General features: G+C 38.4%; 1 protein-coding gene across 1 annotated transcript in view; it reads left to right on the top strand.

Moving 5' to 3' along the window:
- LOC133536658 (lipoxygenase homology domain-containing protein 1) overlaps positions 1 to 25,508 on the top strand; it is a 101,886-nt gene that overhangs the window by 4,218 nt on the left and 72,160 nt on the right. Inside the window, 5 exon segments of the mRNA XM_061877278.1 lie at positions 2,810 to 2,924; positions 16,372 to 16,452; positions 20,958 to 21,142; positions 24,352 to 24,450; positions 24,533 to 24,681. Of these exon segments, the coding sequence (XP_061733262.1) occupies positions 2,810 to 2,924; positions 16,372 to 16,452; positions 20,958 to 21,142; positions 24,352 to 24,450; positions 24,533 to 24,681 (629 nt within the window).

Here is a 25,508-nt window from a genome sequence, read left to right as displayed (position 1 = left end):
GGGTGAATGTGGAAAGAGTGTCAAAGCGCTTTGAAAACCTTGAATAAAAAAGTGCTAAACAAGTGTAAGCCATCTACAATTTAATCCATTTATGCGTAAAAAAGATGGATGAAGGTCCACATTGACTTTAGCCAATTGACTGTCTTTATGGTGGCTTGTGTGTGTGTGACGGTCAGTCACTTCATTTCTGTTTGTGCTTCCTTGTTTTGTGTTTATTTCCTATCAGTGCTCTTATTTTGGTTCTATTTCTGTTAGGATTTGATCAAGTGGGGGTGACGGGAGGCCAGGTATAATTACAAAACAAGGGAAATTTAATAAGTCCAAAAAGTGTAACAAAAAGCGATGGGGCAGAAGTGCACACCATGAATAATCAAACACAAACAGGTCCCTCAGTGGTCGGCAGGGGAAAAGGCCGGGGCGCACTTGAGCGTAACAAAAAGTCCAACACAAAATCCTGTTTACCTCAGGGAGGCTAGGAAGCAAACAGAAAGAGGTGAGGAATTTTAGGAATAAGGAAAAACAACGTACCAGGACTGACGAGGTGAAACAGGCGCCTGCACGTCGGAGGTACAAGAGAGAATAACCGGCAGGACACAGATGTCGGTGACGAGGGGAGGATTTGTTGCAGGTGTGCCTCGCTGGGGACTAATTAACTGAAGAAAACAGACACCCTTAAAAAAAAGGAAAAGGCAGGGAAATGACAAAACACAACAATTTCCTGCTTGTCCCGCTGAGCGCTGTTATTTACCCCTCACCTGCTGTTGATTGGCAGCCGGTCCACACCTGGTGCTAATCAGCAGGCTTGCATTTAGGCCAGCCTCGCCTGCTTGTCAAAGCTCGAGGATTGATTTATGTTTGTGAACCGTTTCATGCGTGACTGCTTCCTTCTCTGTTTGAGTGAATTAAAATAATTTTACCTCATCATTACTCTCCTGGTCCCTGCATCTTGGGGTCAGAAATACTGCATCCATGCGAGTTCCTCACAGTATGTGCTTAAATGGTGCATGGATCTCATGGAAAGCAACATTTTTCCAGGTCTCCAAGAAGCAAATTGTTATTATTTGGCAGCTCTGCAGCCGCATGGCTGCTTTTTGTTGCAGTGCCTGGTTTGCACCTTCGCACACACCTGATATCTGCATGTTGCCTCCTGACTCATTGAGCTCTCCACTCCATTGCTTCAACCTTCCAGTCATGTTCATCTTTTCTGCTGTGGCTCCACTCACGCTCCTTGTTCATCTGGCACTGTCCTGGCGCTTAGTGTTTACTTGCTCCCCTCCACACATTTTGTGTGCGATTTCCGTTTCTCCACACCTTTTGTGTGGGACCTCAGTTGTTTTTCCTCACTCCTATTCGAGTGCGCTTTTTGTTATTATTTTTGTAATTATTTCTATTCAACGTTGGGCTGATCGTTGCACAAATTCAATCCTTTAAACCAGGGGTCACCAACCTTTTTGAAACCAAGAGCTACTTCTTGGGTACTGATTAATGCAAAGGGCTACCAGTTTGATACACACTTAAATAAATTGCCAGAAATAGCCAATTTGCTCAATTTACCTTTAATAAATCTCTCTCTCTCTCTCTCTCTCTCTCTCTCTCTCTCTCTCTATATATATATATATATATATATATATATATATATATATACATATAAAAATGGGTATGTCTGTCTGTCATTCCGTTGTACATTTTTTTTCCTTTTACGGAAGGTTTTTTGTAGAGAATAAATGATGAAAAAACATTTAATTGAATGGTATAAAAGAGGAGAAAACAGGAAAAAAATGAAAATACAATTTTGAAACATAGTTTATCTTCAATTTCGACTCCTTAAAATTCAAAATTCACCCGAAAAAAAGAAGAGAAAAACTAGCTAATTCGAATCTTTTTGAAAAAATAAAAATAATAATTTATGGAACATCATTAGTAATTTTTCCTGATTAAGATTAATCTTAGAATTTTGATGACATGTTTTAAATAGGTTAAAGTCCAATCTGCATTTTGTTAGAATATATAACAAATTGGACCAAGCTCTATTTCTAACAAAGACAAATCCTTATTTCTTCTAGATTTTCCAGAACAAAAAAATTAAAAGAAATTCAAAATACTTTGAAATAAGATTTAAATTTGATTCTAAAGATTTTCTAGATTTGCCAGAATATATATTTTTTTAATTTTAATCATAATTACTTTGAAGAAATATTTCACAAAAATTATTTGTCGAAAAAACAGAAGCTAAAATGAAGAATTGAATTAAAATGTATTTGTTATTCTTTAAAATGAATAAAATAAATGTACTTGAACATTGATTTAAATTGTTAGGAAAGAAGAGGAAGGAATTTAAAAGGTAAAAAGGTATATGTGTTTAAAAATCAGAAAATTATTTTCAAGGTTGTATTTTTTCTCTAAAATTGTCTTTCTGAAAGTTATAAGAAGCAAAGTAAAAAAATAAATGAATTTATTTAAAAACAAGTGAAGACCAAGTCTTTAAAATATTTTCTTGGATTTTCAAATTCTATTTGAGTTTTGTCTCTCTTAGAATTAAAAATGTCGAGCAAAACGAGACCAGCTTGCTAGTAAATAAATACAATTTAAAAAATAGAGGCAGCTCAATGGTAAGTGCTGCTATTTGAGCTATTTTTAGAACAGGTCAGCGAGCTACTCATCTGGTCCTTACGGGCTACCTGGTGCCCGCGGGCACCGCGTTGGTGACCCCTGCTTTAAACATTATGCTCAGATTTGAATGCTGAACACTTCCTGTCTCCCGGTATTAAAGACATTCCTTATTGACTTAATCTGTCTTCTCTTATTTTAGTTTATGAGGTGGTCACTATCACTGGTGACGTCAAAGGAGCGGGGACGGATGCCAATGTGTTTGTTACCCTTTTCGGAGAGTTTGGCGTCACCCCCAAGGTTCACCTGGCAAGCAAGTGAGTGATTAATGGGTTACATTTCAGATTCATAGTGCAATAAATATGAATTGCATCAGGCTTGGAGTACTGCTGATATCCAGCAGCACATACACAGCAGGGTAAACATGTTAGCGTGATAAAACATGTACATATTGCACTGGTAATGTTTGCATACTTAATCATCATGTAAGTTCTGAACATTAGTAATTAATAGTAATACATTCCCCTATTATGCAATATTGACTCGTAACAATGTTTTACCTGTAATATGTGTTTTTAGTGCCTGTTTATGGGTAGCAAAACATGAAAACATCCCCCATCTGATGTTACTGTACTCGGACGGAAGTACCTTTTTCATGGACATTGACTGAGAACTATCAGTCAGTCAGCTACAGACAAAGAAGCTGCAAGTTTGATCATTTTCTTCATTATTTTTTCAGCAAATAGGCTAACCTAGCATGATGCTACTGTTAAAAAGTGAGTGTAATGTAAGCTTTGTAACTCACATGGCTATGCTAGTGTTGCTATTGTTTGTTTCTTCCTGTTCTATTCGCTAAAGTTAAAATGTTCAAAGTGATATATGGTGTCCATTATGACTTAAACATCCTTTTTATTGTCATTCATATTTGAACCTTACAGTACAGGTAAGAACAAAATTGTGGTGCATTAGCTCATGGTAGTGCAGGATGAAAAGAGCAATGAGGTGCAGATATAAATAAGTACATTACTGTACAGATAAATATATTCCACTTTTGCATATGCATCCAGGTTTATGGATGTATGTTACATTGTCTTTATATTCCATTATGAGTCATTCGTCATCTAAATGGGACTGTATGAACATCCTACAAGTCTGCATCCGAATGACAGCAGGGATTGTACAGTAAGTGATGTTTAATTATGTTTGTTGACTTCTGTGAAGTCTGCAGTAAGTAATAATTGGTGATGTTGTTAAAAACAATCAAGCAAATGTGATGTGTTTTGAAATGAATGCGCCACATATCATTGAAATGATTAAAATATGTATATATATAATTTGTTATAAACTTCCCGTTATTAAATTACACATATACTTACATCATGTATATAAAACCCTAATGGAGGTGTTTGGATGTTTTTAAGGGATTTACAGGCAGAATAGAGTGACTCCAATAGGCTCCATTGTAAGCTTACTTTTGACCGCATCTATTTAACATTTAGAATGCATTTAAAAAAATACATCCATTGTCATGACTTTCATAATGATTGTGAATAATAGGTAAAAAAAAAACTGCAGTTGCCCTTTAAGTCATCCCGTAGCTATGAAATTATAAAATGATATTGCTGAATAGATGATATGTGTAATATTTGTCTGACAGTCAAAATATGTTGTCACGTACACCTAGGACGGATCACCTCATTTCTCACAGTGTCAGGTAGCACACACATTTCAAATATGCAAAAATAAAGACTCAAAATAGCGGGCGCAGAACAGTTTCAGCCTTGATAGATCACACTGCTTATTGTCTGAGCAATGTGGACGGTTTGATAATCTGCATTATTCTGCATATTTAAAAGGATAGACACACTAAATGGATTGCGCTCCTTATTCTGCTCAATTTGAGACGCAATCCTCTGCGCACAAGTTCAATAGATCCGCTTTGCGTGCGCTATCATGTTTTCACGCGCTTTAGTACACACAAACCTTATGTAGATCAGGCCCCTTAAAGTGTTTTTAAGACCTGCACACACTCTACACCAAGGGTGTCAAACGTACGGGCCGAGGGCCGCATCAGGCCGTCGAACAGGTTTTATCCGGCCCGCGGGATGAGTTAGCTAAGTATAAAAATTAACCTGAAATTTTTGAATGAAAGAAACAGCTGTTATAAATGTGGCCACTGGATGTCGCAAGGGCAATTATTTGTATCTTTTTAGATGATGCTACATATGTACGAAATAAACCACATGTTAGTGCATCAGTCGAGGAAAATTATCAAACTACATAAATAACATACTGTAATTGGATTTTGATGTATATATATATATTTATCTTGATAGATTGAAAATTTACACCAACCTTATTACATAATTGTTTCAGAAAATATAAATAACGACAATTAAAGTATAAATACTATTAACCGCAACAATAAAAACAATTTATGATTTGTACAATTTCAGAATGTGCTTGTTCTATTTCTAAACAAAAAACAAATCTGAAATTGTCTTTATTTTTAAGTTATCGTGCCGGGATTTTACCGGTCAGGCCCACTTGGGAGTAGATTTTTCTCCATGTGGCCCCCGATCTAAAATGAGTTTGACACCCCTGCTCAACACACTCACTGATGATCATTTTCTTTATTTTTTTTCTCTCAGCAAATAAGCTAACCTAACATGATGCTCCTGTTAAAAAGTGACTGTAGTGTTAGCTCTGTAACTCACATCTCCATGCTAGTGTTGGTCTTTTGTTTCACTCGTTAGAGTTACGTTAATGTTACAATTCTACACACTTGTCGACAAACACGACTCTTTAGCATTAGCACTGCAGACACATAAAATATCAATGTTCCAGTCGGGCTTACTCAAAGTTAAAGTTAAAGTTAAAGTACCAATGATTGTCACACACACAGTAGACAAAGTTCTTACATCTGTCAGTAAACTCGCCATGAAAGCGCTACAACATACCGGTGTAGTGAGTTTACATTATTCACCCAAGGAACGTTAGTTATTAGAGAGTTCCGGTCGGACTGTTTTTCCCAGGACACATTTCCGGCGTTGTTAATGCACTAGTGAGCCACAGATGAGGAGATGCTGCTCCGTTAAAGTTAAAAGTTTAAGTTAAAGTACCAATGATTGTCTCACACACACTAGGTGTTGTGAAATTTGTCCTCTGCATTTGACCCATCCCCTTGTTCACCCCCTGGAAGGTGAGGGGAGCAGTGAGCAGCAGCGATGGCCGCCCCTGGGAAGTACTTTCAAACGGTCTGTAGTCCTGTGTAAAGGCTGGATTTTTCTTCAACACACTTCAAATAACCTGTTCTGAGATTTATTTGAAAATTGTTGCAAAATACTATAGTATGTGACGTTTAAACCTACCTTACACATCATGGGAACCACTTTTTGTTAGAGGTTGTGTTTTTTTAGGAATTTTGGATCCTTGCTTGACTTTAAGAAAGTACTTATTCCTTAAAGGGGAGCATTATCACAATTTCAGATGGGTTAAAACCAATAAAAATCAGTTCCCAGTGGCTAATTTTATTTTTCGAAGTTTTTTTCAAAATTTTACCCATCATGGAATACCCCGAAAAAAGGCTTTAAAGTGCCTGATTTTCCTGTGACGTCACATAGTGATGCCAATACAAACAAACATGGTGGATATAGCGACATTAGCTCGGATTCAGAATCGGATTTCAGCGGCTTAAGTGATTCAACAGATTACGCATGTATTGAAATGGATGGTTGAAGTGTGCAGGCAGATAGCGAAAACGAAATTGAAGAAGAAACTGAAGCTATTGAAGCTATTCAGCGATCGCCTTCTAACCAACGATTGCATCTTTTGACCACTGGAGCAACTTAAATCTGTCGATTGGTAAGTGTTTGTTTGGCATTAAATGTGGGTGGAGGGTAAGGCTGGATGCAAATATAGCTACGAATGTACATACGGCTAGCCTAAATAGCATGCTAGCATCGATTAGCTGGCAGTCATGCCGTGACCAAATATGTCTGATTAGCACATAAGTCAATAACATCAACAAAACTCACCTTTGTGATTTCGTTGACTTTATTGTTGAAAATGCATCTGCTTTGAGTGTCGCAGGATATCCACACATTCTTGCCATTTCTGCCATGTTAGCATCGATTAGCATGCCGTGCTAATCGATGCACACTCCACGTAAGATAACTTGAATCCGTACCTGATCGTGTTGTTACACCCTCCGACAACACACCGACGAGGCATGATGTCTCCAAGGTACGGAAAACAGTCGGAAAAACGGAAAATAACAGAGCTGATTTGACTTGTGTGTGTAATGTGTTTGAGAAAATGGTGGATTGCTTCCCATTGTGACGTCACGGGTGAAAGGTCATCACTCCGACAGCGAACAATTGAAAGGCGTTTAAATTGCCAAATTCACCCTTTTAGAGTTCGGAAATCGGTGAAAAAAACATATGGTCTTTTTTCTGCAACATCAAAGTATATATTGAGACTTACGTAGGTCTGGTGATAATGTTCCCCTTTAAAATGTGGGCTTCTGAGGGTTTACTGTCATGTCTAGGTGTATGCACTTAATCATTACTATGTTCTATTTCCCTTTGATCTTTCAGCACAGAAAAGAGGTATTTTCAAACCGGTTGATGAAGGTTTATTGTTATTCTGTTCCTTGTGTTTGCTTGTATTCTGTCACACTGTATGAGAGAGCACTCCTGTTCAATACTAATCACTTAAAGCCTTTGGAGGGCACAGAAAAAAAATCACCTCTTAACATGTATTAATTTGTTTTCTGACTTTTTGTTGTACATTTTTTTGATTCCGTTGCCATATAGCAGTCCTTCTCAAATAGTAGGGCGGGCCCCCATGGGGGGAGTGCAGGGCGATGGCGGGGATAGGGGGCAGGAGGTGGCGCATCTGCCCCCGTGGAACATGCTTTATCAGTATCATGCAGTATCATGCTTCGAAAAGCTGAGCTCTGCAAAATGTGTTCATTAATCCTGACTTCCTCTTTTGGCAAAAAAAATCAGCACAAATTGTTTCATTCATTTCTGTTTTATAGGTTATATTGTTTTATATATTGTTCTCCTGAGTTAATGTTGCTGACTATTTTGAGTTTGAGTTTATTTAATTGTATATTTGTTCAGTGTCATATGGTTCAAGTGAGTCAAAGAATGTTCATAGTATAAATAAGGATATTTTTTTTCAAGATTAAATTGATGCACGTTTAATGTTCTCTGTTACAGACTAAAAACAATGTTATTAAAATATTTTTCTTGTAAGTTGATCTATATACAACCTTCTCATTCAATGTGGGTTTTTTATTTTCATGAGTATTTACATTGTAGATTGTCACTGAAGGCATCACAACTATGAATGAACACATGTGGAGTTATGTACTTAACAAGAAAAGGTGAAATAACTGAAAACGTGTTTTATATTCTAGTTTCCTCAAATTAGCCACCCTTTGCTCTGATTACTGCTTTGCACACTCTTGGCATTCTCTCGATGAGCTTTCACCTGAAATGGTTTTCACTTCACAGGTGTCATAGTTTTGATGCCTTCAGTGACAATTTACACTGTAAATTGTCATGAAAATAAAGAAAACACAGTTGAATGGGAAGGTGTGTCCAAAATTCTGGCCTATACTGTATATATATTTTTCTCTTTAATGTTAATAGGTATACAATGTTATGTAGAGGTGCACTTATAACAATTTTACAGACAAATATTTTCCGGGCTATCGAGCGCACCTTTATTTAAGCTGCACCCACCAATTCTTGGAATATATATATATATATATATATATATATATATATATATATATATATATATATATATATATATATATATATATATATATATATATATACATATATATATATATATATATATATATATATATATATATATATATATATATCGGGACGGCGTGGCGCAGTGGGAGAGTGGCCGTGTGCAACCCGAGGGTCCCTGGTTCAAATCCCACCTAGTACCAACTTCGTCACGTCCGTTGTGTCCTTGAGCAAGACACTTCACCCTTGCTCCTGATGGGTGCTGGTTAGCGCCTTGCATGGCAGCTCCCTCCATCAGTGTGTGAATGTGTGTGTGAATGGGTAAATGTGGAAGTAGTGTCAAAGCGCTTTGAGAACCTTGAAGGTAGAAAAGCGCTATACAAGTACAACCCATTTATTTATTTATTTATTATATATATATATATATATTTTTTTTTTTTACACATATTAGCCGCACCAGGCTATAGGCCGCAGATATATATCGGTTTTGAATATTTTGTAAATGTTTATTTACATACCTTAATTGTCTTCAAACAGTGCCTGTGACCCGGCAGTAAAACGGCTGATCCAACAAAACAGAAGTCTTTGTAATGTGCCCATTAGCTGCGGAAGCTAGGTCTTTGATCAGCTAAACAGACCCAGTAACTCCACGGTGACGTCTTGGTGAATTTACGAAACTGAAACAATACAAAAAGAATACCATTGTGAGTTAATAATACTAACACAGACACTTGTAATTGTGTTAGCATATTTGTTAATGCTAACAATGCTAGATTGATTACATTCCGATTGCACACACACATATGCATGAAAAAACTCCTACAGACATCACACGTGGGACGGTTTGTTAAGTATAAATTGTTTTAGTTATATTGTAAAACTTACAAACGATGCTTGGAGTGATGAATGAAGTATCCTTTCGAGCAGAAATGCCATGGACAAATACTTCTAGTTCAAGAAACGAAACAGCCACAGCACTTGCAGTGAACAAACTTGTCCAAAACAGGACGTTATAGCACAAACAATTACCCAAAATTTTTAGTGTCTGTCAGTGTTGTATGAAAATTATTTGTTGAATACAAAACAATAATGGTCGTTAGCATAGAAAAATCCATGAATAAGCCACACTGTTTTATAAGTTGCCGGATTCAAAGCATGGGTAAAAAGTAGCAGCTTATACTAGGGATAATATGATATTTATAGTCGCGGGGGAGAGTGGAGAAGGAGGGAAGGAATTTGTTCTTCTTAGAAAATATTTGAGAAGCACTGCTATGAAGTGAGCAACCATTTAAATTTGTTTTGTTACCTTTTGTAAAGGGTTAAAGCTCTCTTCAATACAGTCCAAAGAATATTTGGAGTAAGGCGGAACTACAGTGACATGGCCGGTCTTCATTTTCATTCAAAGGCAAATGAAAGAAGACCACGATGTCATTTCTGTGGATGATCAAATGACCGTCAGACATTTGCACATTGATTGACAGATTAGGTTACCTGGCACAGAATAGGACATCCTAACTTTATGTTACCCACACCTTGCATGATCAGCGTGATCAGCGCAGCATGTATTCAGTATCTCCATGCTGTGTGACAGCAGCTGATGAAATAGCATACCGGGAGTTTCACCTTACTCTGATATCTACTTATATATTAGGTCCCGCCTGTATTGTGTGACGCTCACGCCAAACAACATGATACGGGCGAGGGAGTGTGCCACTCTTTGGATATTCAATGGAACTCATAAGTTGCATGAATTCCAAAGTTTGCACTGGGTTTGGTTTCCATCCCCATTCCTATTCCTCCTCCTGACTGCCTGTGCACTTTTCTTCTCCCACAGGTGGCAGAACTGGGGCAACCCAATCATGTGTGCTGGACAGGGTTCTGTTCTTGAGCACATGACACCGTGCACCTTAATTATACAGGCCTTGACTTGGCTGGTGGGCTGAAACAGGCAAGGACAAATACAGTGGAACCTCTAAAGTCAAACACCCTTGAACACTGTAAATCTCACAAACCCCACCTAAGGATAATCGTTTACCATATTTTACTCTTTTTTGCAATACCTCTTTTCGATAAAAGTGTCAAGACGTGGACTTTGGTGTGGTTTGTTTTCCCGAGGTGCAAATTGAATGGACTGGACATGGAGTGAAGGTACTTACATCTTTTAATTAATCACTCAAAAAGTAACCAACAAAAGGCGCGCACAAGGCGGAGGCAGAAACAACTTAGGACATGAAATATGAACTAAAAAAACTCACTAAACTGTGGACATAAAAACAAAACACTTACTGTGGCATGAAGAAGTCAAAAACAACAAACCAATGGCATGAGCACTATGGCATTGGGTATCAGCCTGACTGCCTGGCAACTACAGGCTTAAATAGTTATGTGGTGATTAATAGGTGCATGAGTCCAAATAAATCAGGTGCGTGAGTCGTGAACACATAACAGGTGAAACTAATGAGTTGTCCTGGTGAAAAAACAAACAAGAGTGCACAATGATTCCAAAACCAAACAGAACGTGACCACAAAACATGACAAAAAGTGTTTGACTCATTAACAGTGATGGGAATTTTTTGCCCTCATAAAGAAGCTGGTTCTTTTTGCTCGGCTCCCGCAAAAAAGCTGACTCTGCAGGCTCCTAAATGGCTCCTCATTTTTGTGGTTGCTTGAATTGATTTATTACCTAAATGTGTGCCATAATCTCTTTTGACCTATTAGTTTCTGGTATTTTGTTTTATTTCCTGTGCAGTGCTTTAACATTTGATTTCATTTCCTGTTTGCTTCCATTCTGCCACTACTTTGTTGTCCAAACACTGGCTCCCTCACCTGTCCCGGATTGATAATTAGGACACACCTCTTCCTGGTTGCTTTTCAGGATGCTTTTATTACAAGCTCTGTCCTCTGTACGGGGCTGGATCATCGTGCTTTTTACTTTGCTTTGCACCTAAATGTGCATAGTTTTGCCTATGCTTCCTGTGCACTTCACTGCTGCACAATTTCTTTATATTTGCTAATAAGTAAATGTTATGTGGGCAGCACAGTGGAACAAGGGTTAGTGCATGTGCCTCACAATACGTAGGTCCTGAGTAGTCCCCAATTCGATCCCGGGCTCGGGATCTTTCTGTGTGGGGTTTTCATTTTCTCCCCGTGACTGCGTGGGTTCCCTTCGGGTACTCCGGCTTCCTCCCACCTCCAAAGAAATGCACCTGGGGATAGGTTGATTGGCAACACTGAATGGTCCCTAGTGTGTGAATGTGAGTGTGAATGGTGTCTGTCTATCTGTGTTGGCCCTTTGCTGAGGTGGCGACTTGTCTACGGTGTACCCTGCCTTCCGCCCGAATGCAGCTGAGATAGGCTCCAGCACCCCCCCTCCGACCCCAAAAGGGACAAGCAGTAGAAAATGGATGGATGGATAAATGTTACCTGCACTTTGCCTGCCGTCTCTGTATCCTGGGTCACGACCAACACAATGGTGACCTATTAAAATCTCTGCTACACTGAAATGGGACAATGCATTTGACATTGATTTCTTATGTAACGGCAGAGCAAGTTTATTTTTTAGAGCACAATTTGAACGCAAGGCAATTCAAAGTGCTTTACAGATGTGTAAAATTACAAGAAGACAAATTAAATAATGCTTATAAAGAAAATCATCAAAAGAAAAAATGTAATTTTTACAAATTCATTTCTATGCACAACCTGGATTGGATTGCTACAAAAAGCAAATTAGAAAATGCAAAAGTTTATTTCAATTAGAAAAAAAGGTCCAATCTGAATTCTAAAGAAAAAGTTATGTTAAAGTACCAATGATTGTCCCTCACACACTAGGTGTGGCAAAATTATTCCCATCACCCTTGATCACCCCCTGGGAGGTGAGATAAGCAGTGAGCAGCAGCGGTGGCCGCGCCTGGGAATCATTTTTTGGTTATTTAACCGCCAATTCCAACCCTTGATGCCGAGGGCCAAGCATGGAGGTAATGGCTCCCATTTTTATAGTCATTGGTACGACTCGGCCGGGGTTTGAACTCACAACCTACCGCTGAAGCAGCATCCAGAGATAACAGTTGTTGCTAGTCTTTAGTGAACATTGGCATTCTCAAACACATTTTGGGAGGAATTTTGCCCATCATCTACAACCTAATGTAAGACAAAAACACGCGTCTTTCTCTTGTCTGTGTGTTGTGAAAAACTGCCAGCACAAGGCAGTGATGATTCACCTAGTCTGTCCATAAAGCCCATAAAAACTTCCAGAAACCCCCAACAGTGTATGTTGTAATAGGCACGTTCACCATAACATGTAATACTTACAGTATTTTGGTCATTTTAAGCATTACCGCAACTTCTTTATTGGGTGCACTGATTTTACAGAGCTATTAGCAACTCATGCTACTTCTGTCAACAACAACAACAGCGTGCAGTCAAGAGTGCATTCTGAGTTTGCAACTACTATTCGTGGAAGACTTGGTGAGTTAAGAGCTGTGAGCATGGTGCTATGTGCACCTACGCCCAAAAAGTTGTTCCTCTGTGGTAGCTCCTACAATAATAATGTCGCTGTACCTTGGTTAATATGCAGGCCACGGCATGTAAATGGGGCTTTGTTGGCAAGTTTTGGATGTTTTTAGGCAAAATAAGTGAATCCCTATTATCGGCATTATTAGCCACCACATGCTAGCGGTTACAATGAAAAAAGAAAGACTTGTGCTCTTATTGTCTCACATAAGGATAATGTATGAAGGGCAACATTTTTAAAAAGTGCCGTTTTCCTTTAACTTCTTTTTAACACTTGTGTGGCTATTAATAATGTTAACACTCCAGAGGCAATAAGGTATATACCAGTCAAGCATATTACTTTATGCACTTATGTTGTTGTATTATATATATATATATATATATATATATATATATATATATTTATATATATATATATAAAATCGATTCTCATTTTTTAAAAATCGATTTTTTAATTTTATTTTAAATGTATTTATTTATTTATTTTTAATCAATCCAACAAACCACTACACAGCAATACCATAACAATGCAATCCAATTCCAAAACCAAACCTGACCCAGCAACACTCAGAACTGCAATAAACAGAGCAATTGAGAGGAGACACAAACACGACACTGAACAAACCAAAAGTAGTGAAACAAAAATGAATATTATCAACAACAGTATCAATATTAATTATAATTTCAGCATAGCAGTAAAATTCCCTCACTGACATTATCATTAGACATTTATGAAAAGAATAAAAAAGAACAATAGTGTCACAGTGGCTTACACTTGCATCGCATATCATAAGTTTGACAACACACTGTGTCCAATGTTTTCACAAAGATAAAATAAGTCATATTTTTGGTTCGTTTAATAGTTAAAACAAATTTACATTATTCCAATCAGTTGATAAAACGTTGTCCTTTACAATTATAAAAGCTTTTTTTTTTTTTAATCTACTACTCTGCTAGTATGTCAGCAGACTGGGGTAGATCCTGCTGAAATCCTATGTATTGAATGAATACAGAATCGTTTTGAATCGGAAAAATATCGTTTTTGAATCGAGAATCGAATTGAATCGAAAAAATCAATATATTATCAAATCGTGACCCCAAGAATCAATATTGAATCGAATTGTGGGACACCCAAAGATTCACAGCCCTAATATATATGTATATATATATATATATATATAAAAAAAAAAAAAAATATATATATATATATATATATATATATATATATATATATATATATATATATATATATATATATATATATATAAATATATAAGGGACGGCGTGGCGCGGTCGGAAAAGTGGCCGTGCGCAACCCGAGGTCCCTTGGTTCAATCCCCACCTAGTACCAACCTCGTCACGTCCGTTGTGTCCTGAGCAAGACACTTCACCCTTGCTCCTGATGGGTGCTGGTTAGCGCCTTGCATGGCAGCTCCCTCCATCAGTGTGTGAATGTGTGTGTGAATGGGTAAATGTGGAAGTAGTGTCAAATCGCTTTGAGTACCTTGAAGGTAGAAAAGCGCTATACAAGTACAACCCATTTATCATTTATATATATAGTACTACCAAAATGCCAAAATCTTTTTACACTTATATGTATATCTTTAAAGTGAATACAATGTTGATGATGCCGATAAATTTACGCATGATTCAGAAAATTGTGTCAAACGCTTAAATTTAGAGGTTCCACAGTATTCTCTATTTAATTTGGCCCGTTCAGATTACACTCAAAGTTCCATATAATGATCTTGTTATTCCAAAGATCGCGTTATATAGAAATCATTTTTCACCCTTTTCTTTTTGAAAAATGTATACGCGTAGCTTGGCTGCGTGAACCTGCTTGGTGGATAGTGCCCCCACATGACGGGAATGGTGGATAGTGCCCCCACGTCACAGACTTGGGCAAGCATTACCTACCAGTGTGTTCAGACATTACTGGGTAGGTGTTTAGCTATTTTTATTTAGGGTTTTTTTATTCCTTTTTTTTTGGAGACTTTCATAAACATTTACTGTGTAACTTTGGAAATACGCGGTAATTTGGTTAAAAAAACAACACGATTGACTGTGGTGGAAAAAAAACGGTAAAAACTGGGGGTCCACAGCACGATCGCGGTATATAGAACGTCGCATTACATAGGACTGACCTAGTGTGGTCTCAATACCAATATTTTAGTACCAGTACCAAAATTATTTCGATACTTTTCGGTACTTTTCGATATTTTTCTAAATAAAGGGGACCACAAAAATTGTATTATTGGCTTTATTTTAACAACAAATCTTATGGTACATCTAAAATATGTTTCTAATTGCAAGTTTGTCGTTAGATAAAATAGTGAACATACAAGACAACTTGTCTTTTATTAGTAAGTAAACAAACAAAGACTCCTAATTTAGCTGCTGACATATGCAGTAACATATTGTGTCATGTTCCATTTTATTATTTTGTCCAAAATATGAAGGACAAAAGGTAGAAAATGAATTATTAATCTACTGTATTTTTCCGAGTATAAGTCGCTCTGGAGTATAAGTCACACTTGCCGAAAATGCATAATAAAGAAGGAAAAAAAACATATATAAGTCGCAATAGAGTATAAGTCGCAATTTTGGGGGAAATTTATTTGATGAAACCCAACACCAAGAATAGACATTTGAAAGGCAATTTAAAATAAATAATGAATAGTGAACAACAGGCTTAATAAGTGTACGTTATATGAGGCATAAATAACCAACTGAGAAGGTGCCTGGTATGTTAACCTAACATATTATGGTAAGAGTCATTCAAATAACTATAACATATAGAACATGCTATACGTTTACCAAACAATCTGTCACTCCTAATCGATAAATCCCATGAAATCTTATACGTCTAGTCTCTTACGTGAATGAGATAAATAATATTATTTGATATTTTATGGTAATGTGTTAATAATTTCACACATAAGTCGTTCCTGAGTATAAGTCGCACCCCCGGCCAAACTATGAAAAAAACTGTGACTTTTAGTCTGAAAAATACGGTACTTGTTCATTTACTGTTAATATCTGCTTACTTTCCCTTTTAACATGTTCTATCTACACTTCTGTTAAAATGTAATAATCACTTAATCTTCTGTTTTTTGGATACTTTACATTAGTTTTGGATGATACCAAAACTTTGGGCATCAATCAGATACCAAGTCATTACAGGATCATACATTGGTCATTTTCAAACTCCTCATGTGTCCAGGGGGGATTGGCGGACTGGTACTTTTCAGAGGCGGTATAGTACCGAATATGATTCATTAGTATCGCGGTACTATACTGATACCGGTATAAAGTACAATTCTAGACTGCACTATATTGAACTTTGAGTGTATGCCACAAAAACAAACAAACTATCTGAACCCTCAATCTCACTTCTTGTTAACTTCTTATCTCACTTTATAATTTTGGTTTCTTGGTCTCCGGGGATTGTAATAACTCATGTCTCCCCCGTTTGCAGAAGCCGGACTGCGTTTGAGAAGAATAAGACCGATGTTTTCCGTGTTAAAACACACAACGTGGGTCCTCTCAAGAAACTGAGGTAAAGTCCAGCAAGCTGACTGTAAAACCGCACGTTAAATTGCTGCTAACGTGGGATAACAGCGGCTTAACGACTGAGTCACGCTGGACACTTGTCACTTATTTTCCAGCTGTGTAGCCCATCACAGGATTTAATCCTTTGGCAGAGGGTCAAGCTCCATCTGTTGTTGGGTGTTATCACTTTGTAGCACAGCCAGCAGCCAGTCAGTCAGTGAGAGAAGGCAGCCAACCATAAAAAGCCGTTTAAAAAGTAATTAATCCATTCATTACTTCACTGATATATTCCAGAACAGCAAACAATAAAATATTCCAGTAACTACCTAACTTGTTCTATTGCTGGTGTATCAATCTGTGCTATCGAATGACAAATTCTTTAAAACAGATTAATCACACATTTTAATTTGGATTACTCATAATCAATCACAGTTACACAAGTGTTGGTCGTCCACTGCTCGTTGTCGATGTACAGTATGAGAAGTTGTGTTATAAGGTTGTGTGTGTGTGTCCACTAGAGATGCACGGATAGGCAATTATATCACCCGCAACCGCATCACCAAAGTGGTCATCCACCCGCCGTCTACCCGAACCAACATTTTATCGGAATCGTACCCGCCCGCCAACCGCCCGCTGAAATACATCAGAGGTCGCCCGCCTTTACCACTCACAGAGCTATTTAAACCCGTTTCACAGAGTAATGAAGACAATTGAAGCCGCTAAAGTTCTCGCGACAATCCAATAGCATTCATCCTGATGACAAGAATATGGGCGAATATTTGCTGCTAGCGGGGTGTATAAAATAGTCAGGAGTTCTCACGGATACAAAGGATTCTGGGTATTTGTTGTGTTGCGTTTATGTTGTGTTACTGTGAGGATGTTCTCCCGAAATGTGTTTGTCAATCTTGTATTGTGTGGCTTCACAGCGTGGCGCATACTACTAAGAGTGTTAAAATTGTTTATATCACAACCATTAGTGTACTCTGTATCACCCAGTATGCCTTGCAGTCGTGTGCGTGTTGCCGCGGAAGCCACACACAACATGATGCTGGACTGACAAGCAGATCGTACATGCTGTAGAAGGCGACAAAGCCAATGGCTTCATAGCTCGCCCTAATACTTATTATCTGGGTGACTGCTGGCTGTCATTCTAGAAAATAATAGTGACTCCTATTGTCTTCCTCACTTTATGACACGGGTCTAAAATGGCTCTTTGAATGGTAAAAGATACCGATCCCAGAACCATGTATATCAAATATTTCCGGTTGGTTCAATCGCCACCCGCCCGAATCTAATTAAAATATATTTTTTCGTCATGTCACCCGCCCGACCCGCGGTTTATCCGCGGACTCCGCGGATGAGACCACAAACCGTGCATCTCTAGTGTTCACTCACTGTCAGAAGAAAAGGCAAGAGGAAGAGGCGGGGGATAAATTGGCGACTGCACAGGTTGTGTGACTGTGCGTGAAACGCAAATAAGAATAAAAGAATAATACAAAATCTGGGGTGAGCTGAAAATGCCATAAAATATGCCTCTGAAAATAATTTTGGGAAGAGTAAGGGATGCCCAAACCGTATTTGATTCTCACAGGAGAGGCTCACTGGGCTCACTGTGTACCGTATTTTTCGGCCTATATGGCGCATTTAAAATCCTTTCATTTTCTCAAAACTCGACAGTGCGCCTTATAACCTGGTGTGTCTAATGTACGGAATCATTTTGGTTGTGCTTACCTATATTTTATTTGGTACATGGTGAAATGATAAGTGTGACCAGCAGATGGCAGTCACACATAATATATACATGTAGACTGCAACATGACTCAAGTAAACAACTCAAATGTTATATGTTCCATTGAGAATATAGCACATTACACGGGGCGCTCAAAAATCTATCAAATTGTTTTAGTACGACTTTGGTAAGCTATGTAGCTGCACCGCTTAATGGATTGTACTGTGCTTAAACATACCAGTATTATTATGTGTAGGAGTCAAATCAAATCAAATCAACTTTATTTATGAAGCACATTTAAAATGTACCACAAGGGTAGCCAAAGTGCTTTACAATAGTCAGGTTAAAAGATAACACAAGAAAAACAAGCAAACACAACACAACACAAACAGAGCACGATAAAAAATTAATGAATACTGTACTTTTCGGATTATAAGTCGCTCCGGAGTATAAGTCGCACCGGCCAAAAAGGCATAAAAGAGAAGGAAAAAAACATATTTATGTCGCACTGGAGTACAAGTCGCATTTTTGGGGGAAATGTATTTGATAAAATCTAACAGCAAGAATAGACATTTGAAAGGCAATTTAAAATAAATAAAGAATAGTGAACAACAGGCTGAATAAGTGAACGTTATATGAGGCATAAATAACCAACTGAGAAGGTGCCTGGTATGTTAACGTAACATATTATGATAAGAGTCATTCAAATAACTATAACATATAAAACATGCTATACGTTTACCAAACAATCTGTCACTCCTAATCGATAAATCCCATGAAATCTTTTTCCTCAATGTCGTTTCTAAACAACTCTGCCAACTCCAAAGGTATGCGCCGCTTCCTCTTGTCGTTTTCTGCTGCATATTTCACTACGTCCAGCTTGGAATCTGCAGTACATGATTTCCTTTTCGGTGCCATTTTTGTTCAGTCTTTCTCAGTTTTTATAAGTTACTGCCAAAGATGAAATGATCCATTTTAATAGCTACGGCAGTAGCATATAGCATATAGCAGTTAGCATTCCATGACCCACAATGCACCTCTGCCATGACCCTCCCCCGCTGAATTCTTATTGGTTGACGTGTGTGACGATTGCTGACATTTTCTTCATCTCTTCCGCGAATGAGCTAAATAATATTATTTGATATTTTACGGTAATGTGTTAATAATTTCACACATAAGTCGCTCCGGAGTATATGAGGCACCCCCGGCCAAACTATGAAAAAAACTGTGACTTATAGTCCAAAAAATACGGTAAATAAAACGAAACAGGTTCACAGCAGGTGCATTATGGGATGCCATTGCAGGATGGAGATCACAGAATGTTAAAGGCCATGGAATAGACGTGTGTTTTTAAGAGTGATTTAAAAACAGGAATAGAGGAGGCCTGTCTAACACTCAAAGGGAAGTCGTTCCAGACCTTGGGAGCAGCAGCGGCGAAAGCTCTGTACCTCTAAGCTTCAGCCTTGTGTCAGGGACCGTCAACAGCAGCTGATCGTCTGATCTTAGGGATCGGGGGCGGGGCATTAAGGCTGAGGAGATCTGGCGTTTTGTTTCACAATATTATGCAAAACCAACTTTTCTTATTTTCTGTTAACTGCTGATCTGTATTTGGAATCTGCATAAGTCCTGAAAATGTGCGTGAGTCCGCCCTTGTAGCCCTTGTCGATAAGCTTCTTCTTTTTCTGTATCTTTATGTTATGGGACATTCATCCTCGGCAGTTGCCATTTCTAATATAATGTAGTATAAAGTTCTTACTTACATTTGTCAGCAAACTCGCCAGGAAAGCGCTAAAACATACCGGTGTAGTAAGTATACATTATTCACCCAAGGAACTTTAGTTATTAGAGAGTTCCAGTTGGACAGTTTTTCACAGGACACATTTCCGGCGTTGTTAATGCACTAGTAAGCCACGGATGAGGAGATGCTGCTCCTTCAAAGTTAAAAGTAAAAGTTTAAGTACCAATGATAGTCACACAGACACTAGGTGTGGTGAAATTTGTCCTCTGCATTTTACCCACACACCTTATTTACCCTATGGGAGGTGAGGGGAGCAGTGGGTAGCGCCGTGCCGCGCCCGGGAATCATTTTGGTGATGATGTAATCCCCAATCACAACCTCTTGATGCTGAGTGCCAAGCAGTGAGGTAATGGGTCCCATTTTTATAGTCTTTGGTCTGACTCGGCCGGGGTTTGAACTCACAACCTACCCATCTCAGGGCGGACACTCTAACCACTAGGCCACTGAGTAGGTTATTGATTGAAGTATAGCCTGAATGTCATTGAACCTGTTAGCTCCATCTTTCGGCACTTATTCCACTCCCGTCCTTGCACGCTACACCGCTACAACAATGGTGACGGCGAGAGGATGCTGCCAAAGATGAGATACGTAAGTAAGACCACCCAAAAAAAACGGCGAATCCTGAAGCGACTGTCAGAAAGCAGCTTGAAGATGATGTGTAAAACATCATCTATGCAACATTTTGACCGAAAAACCACAATTAAGAGTTTTCAATTAAAAAAAAAATATATATGACTCCTTTAATGCGCCCCATAATCCGGTGCACTTTTTGTATGAAAATAGATCCAACTAAACCTGGTCATCGGCAGTGCGCCTTATAAGAGGGTACTAAAGCATGCTAAAGGGGTGCCCGTGTAAGATGCTGCCATTGACTGCGAGTGTGTGTACGAATGTTTAATAGATCAAGTTAGCTTGTGTTTTAATACACGCAAACTTTTAGTAGATCATCTACATTCAATGTCACTGTTCTGTTGACTTTCCACAGGATCGAGCACGACAATACGGGCATGAACGCCAGCTGGTTCTTGGACAGGGTGGTGGTGACCGACATGAGCCGGCCTCACTTGCGCTTCTATTTCGCTTGCAACAACTGGCTCAGTCGGGAAGAGGCAGACAACCTTTTCGTGAGGGACCTGCTCGGCAGCCTCAACCAGATGGACGTCCCCAAATGTAAGAAACCACAAAACGTACAGCAAAACACCAAAATGATAAAATAATACTAAAACAAATTTCCCCAAACTGTTTTTCACTTTAATAATGTTTTTTTTATTTTTAGTTCCAGTTAGGCCTAATAAATATACAAACCCCCAAACCAGTGAAATTGGCACGTTGTGTAATTCGTAAATAAAAACAGAATACGAAGATTTGTAAATCCTTTTTAACTTATATTCAATTGAATGGACTGCAAAAACAAGAAATGTAATGTTCCAACTGAGAAACTTGTTGTTTTTTTGGAAAAAGCAGCAACACATTGCAAAAAAAAAAAAAGTTGACACAGGGGCATTTTTAGCACAATGTCCAATTTTTGAAGCTTTTCAGGTGGAATTCTTTCCCATTCTTGCTTGATGTACAGCTTAAGTTGTTCAACAGTCCGGGGTCTCCATTGTGGAATTTTAGGCTTCATAATGCGCCACACATTTTCAATGGGAGACAGGTCTGGACTACAGGCAGGCCAGTCTATTACCCACATTCCTTTACTATGAAGCCACACTGTTGTAACACGTGGATTGGCATTGTCTTGCTGAAATAAGCAGGGGCATCCGTGATAGCGTTGCTTGGATGGCAACATAACCAAAACCTGTATGTACCTTTCAGCATTAACCGTGTCTTCACGGATGTTTAAATTACACATGCTGACTTTTGAACAATCCGGAAGGTTATTTTCCTTTTTGTTCCGGAGGACACAACTTCCACAGTCTCCAGAAACAATTTGGAATGAGGACTTATCAGACCGTAGAACACTTTTACACTTTGCATCAGTCCATCTTAGATAAGCCCGGGCCCAGCGAAGCCGGCCGCGTTTATGGGTGTTGTTGACGGATAGCTTTCGCTTTGCATAGTAGCGTTTTGACTTGCACTTACAGATGTAGCAATGAACTGTAGTTACTGACAGTGGTTTTCTGAAGTGTTCTTGAGCCCACGTGGTTATATCCTTTACACACTGATGTCCCTTTTTGATTCAGTACCGCCCGAGGGATCCAAGGTCACGGGCATTCAATGTTACGTGCAGTGATTTCTCCAGATTCTCTGAACCTTTTGATGATATTATGGACCGCAGATGATGAAATCCCTAAATTCCCTGCAATAGCTCATTGAGAAGTGTTGTTCTTAAACTGTTTGACAATTTGCTCACGCATTTGTTCACAAAGTGGTGACCCTCGCCCCATCCTTGTTTGTGAATGACCGAGCATTTCATGGAAGCTGCTTTTATAGCCAATCATGGCACCCACCTGTTCCCAATTAACCTGTTCACCTGCAAGATGTTCCCAATAAGTGTTTGATGAGCATTCCTAAACTTTCTCAGTCTTTTGTGTTATGTACTGAGAAGGAAAGGAGGCGACAACCAAGGCAGAACTGCGGTTTACAAGGTTTACTTAAACCTTTGATGAGTATGTGGCGTGCGTGTGCTACTCTAAGTGAATGGGTGCAGACGATGTGTAGAATGAATTGTGTAAGTGCTACCAGGGGTTGTTGCCTGTGAGTGTTGAATGTATCCTTCGTCAAATCAAGGGGGTAAGACTAAAAGACAGTCCGTAAACAGGCAAGGGGTCGAGTGTAGGAGCGAGGCAGCGTTGTCCGTGTCCGAGCAGGGGTCGAGGATCGAGGAAGGCAGTCAGAGATCCAGATGGATGTCGAGAGGCAAAACACGATCACGGATGACGGGGATGACACTGCGGAAGACACAAGGGACATGAACAAGGGAGACACTGAGAGAGCACAGAGAAGGCGAGCAAAGCACAAGGGAGGGAATGCTAGAAGTGATGTTTACTGGGAAGATGAGCGACGTTCTGGCAAAGGTTCCTCGGGTCTGCTGTTTTTTTTGCCGCTCCCTCTCATCACGTCCACGTGCGTTGATTCGCGATCGTCTGCAGGCATTTCGCTGCGTGGGCGTGCTGCGCTCAGTGTGAGCAGAGGGGTGTCTGAGCGGGGAAAAAAAGGGTTTGAGCCCGGGCATGAAATTTTTTGCCACTTGTGCCAGCTTTTTTGAAACATGTTGCAGGCATCAAATTCCAAATGAGCTAATATTTGCCAAAAATAACAATGTTTTCTAGTTCAAACTTTGAGTTTTTTTTTCTTTGCAGTCTATTGAACTGAATATAGGTTGAAAAGGATTTGCAAATCCTTGTATTCTGTTTTTACTTACCATTTACACAAGGTGCCAACTTCCCTGGTTTTGGGGCTAGTAATGTTTTAAGTTTTTTATGTGTTACTGTAAAATGAACCACTGCGAAGGTAATCTAATAATTGCCATTACACTACGACTAACAACCAAGAAGATGGGACTTAAGCATAAACACAAGTCACTGTGCAGTAGAAGAATACATGTCAGGTCATAAAATCCGGTGATTTTAATTGTGTATATAGAATCCAAAAAGTGGTTATGTATGGGTAAAAAGTGAACTAACTAAATCCTAGTAAAAACCCTTTTAAGCCCCAGCAACATTATAAGAAAGTTGCTTTGGACGCTAAACAAAAAAAGTGCACACATCTGCATTCGACTCACTCAGGTTGTAATCGAAGTCCATTGGTGTGTAATCCTTGTTGCAATTTTATCTCGGCACCACAGTTCAGTTCAGTTCAGTTTATTTATTTATTTATTTATATAGCACATTTAAAAACACCCCCAGTTGGCCAAAGTGCTGGACAGACATGTAAAAAAAGGGCACATAGTGTCACATTTACATTGTAACGCAGAAGGACGAATTAAACATAACCCTGAAATATACCTTAAAAGAAGTGCAAAATATATCACCTAAAATTCTAAAGTGTAATAAATGAAAAAATATATAAATAAATAAATAAAAATGCAAGGCTACCTCCAACCAAATAAGCCCATTGCTATTGTGAAGGTGGTGCATGAATTATCACAGGCCATGGCCTTCACAGACATGTGGTTATAAATTTTTAACTTGGAAACTGGCTCACTGTAGGTAAACGCCTCAAGACGTCGTGTTAGTTCCAGTAATTAAGATTTGTGGTGTAAATTATCTAGTTGGTTCGTTGACGTTGTTCTTTAACATTAACTATTGCATTACATCAACTACCTCTTGATATATATGGTAGTATAGTATTCATGAACTGATATCTGACATTATTGGCTTCATAGCTGTATTAATATCATGAAATGGCGTACTTTATTATGTTAACTATTTTTGCAGTGAATAAATACATAGTGAGCGTGTTCACTCCTGACATGAAGGGAAGCGGAACTGACGCGGACGTCTTTCTCAACATCTTTGGAGAGAGCGGGGATACAGGCAAGTGATTTTTTTTTTTTAGCAAACTTTCATTCTCAGGACAAATCAAACGGTTCTCTCAATTTGTCCATACTAAAAACAGGAGAGAGGAGGTTGGACAGCGACAAAGATAACTTTGAACGTGGCTCCGAGGACAAGTTCACCATCGAATCACCAAACTTGGGAAGGCTGAGGAAAATCACAATTGGCCACAACAACAGAGGTTCATCAGCTGGGTGGTTTCTAGATAAGGTTTGATACTCCTCACTTTGCCTCGCATTTTTGTTCACAATTCCAACTTAAAGCCTGTTTGTACATAAAGCAAAAGTGGGAAAACATCGTTTTAGTTATTTTGCTCCTGGGCTCCCTTTACAATTGCAAAATTTAGCACATTCCACTAAGTTGTTTAAATGTTTTTGTTGTAACTCTCTCAAAATATCTTTAAATATCTTTAAATATCTTTAAAACCTTTTTTTTCAAATCTAAATCTAATTATACACATACTGAACTACTCAAAATGTGTATTTTTGACAAGTTTTATGAGCCAAAGATTACTCTTTGAGTAACAGGATGGAAAAAACCAAGAATGAGTTTTTAGCACAGAATTATTCAATGCATTACTATTTATGCTAATAGCATGGTAAAACAAAGAAGGTTAGAGTGATTTAAAAACAATATTTAAAAAAAAACATGAATAACCTTTTAAAAAATGGTTTAGGTAACAGGAGATGCTGAGGGTTTATCGAATATACTGAAAACCAAATGAACAAAATGAACCTGCAGATGATTTGAATGAGCACCAGGTGATTGTGGAATATTCCAAATTTCTCAGAGGGGAATGGTATATTGTATAAGGGTAACAGGACTGAGTGAAAAATGGGAATTATATATATATATATATATATATATATATATATATATATATATATATATATATATATATATATATATATATTAGGGGTGGGCAAATTAATGCGTTAATTACGAGTTAACTCATCAATCTATTAACGCCGACAATTATTTTATCGCACATTTGCGTATGTTGTTTACATGCTTTTATTTTGTTAACGCCTTTTCTT

Source organism: Nerophis ophidion, linkage group LG17 (genome assembly GCF_033978795.1).
Source record: "Nerophis ophidion isolate RoL-2023_Sa linkage group LG17, RoL_Noph_v1.0, whole genome shotgun sequence".
NCBI classification, from domain to species: domain Eukaryota; kingdom Metazoa; phylum Chordata; class Actinopteri; order Syngnathiformes; family Syngnathidae; genus Nerophis; species Nerophis ophidion.
The sequence above is the reverse complement of the archived record's forward strand: the minus strand, read 5'-3'. Positions and strand labels throughout refer to the sequence as shown.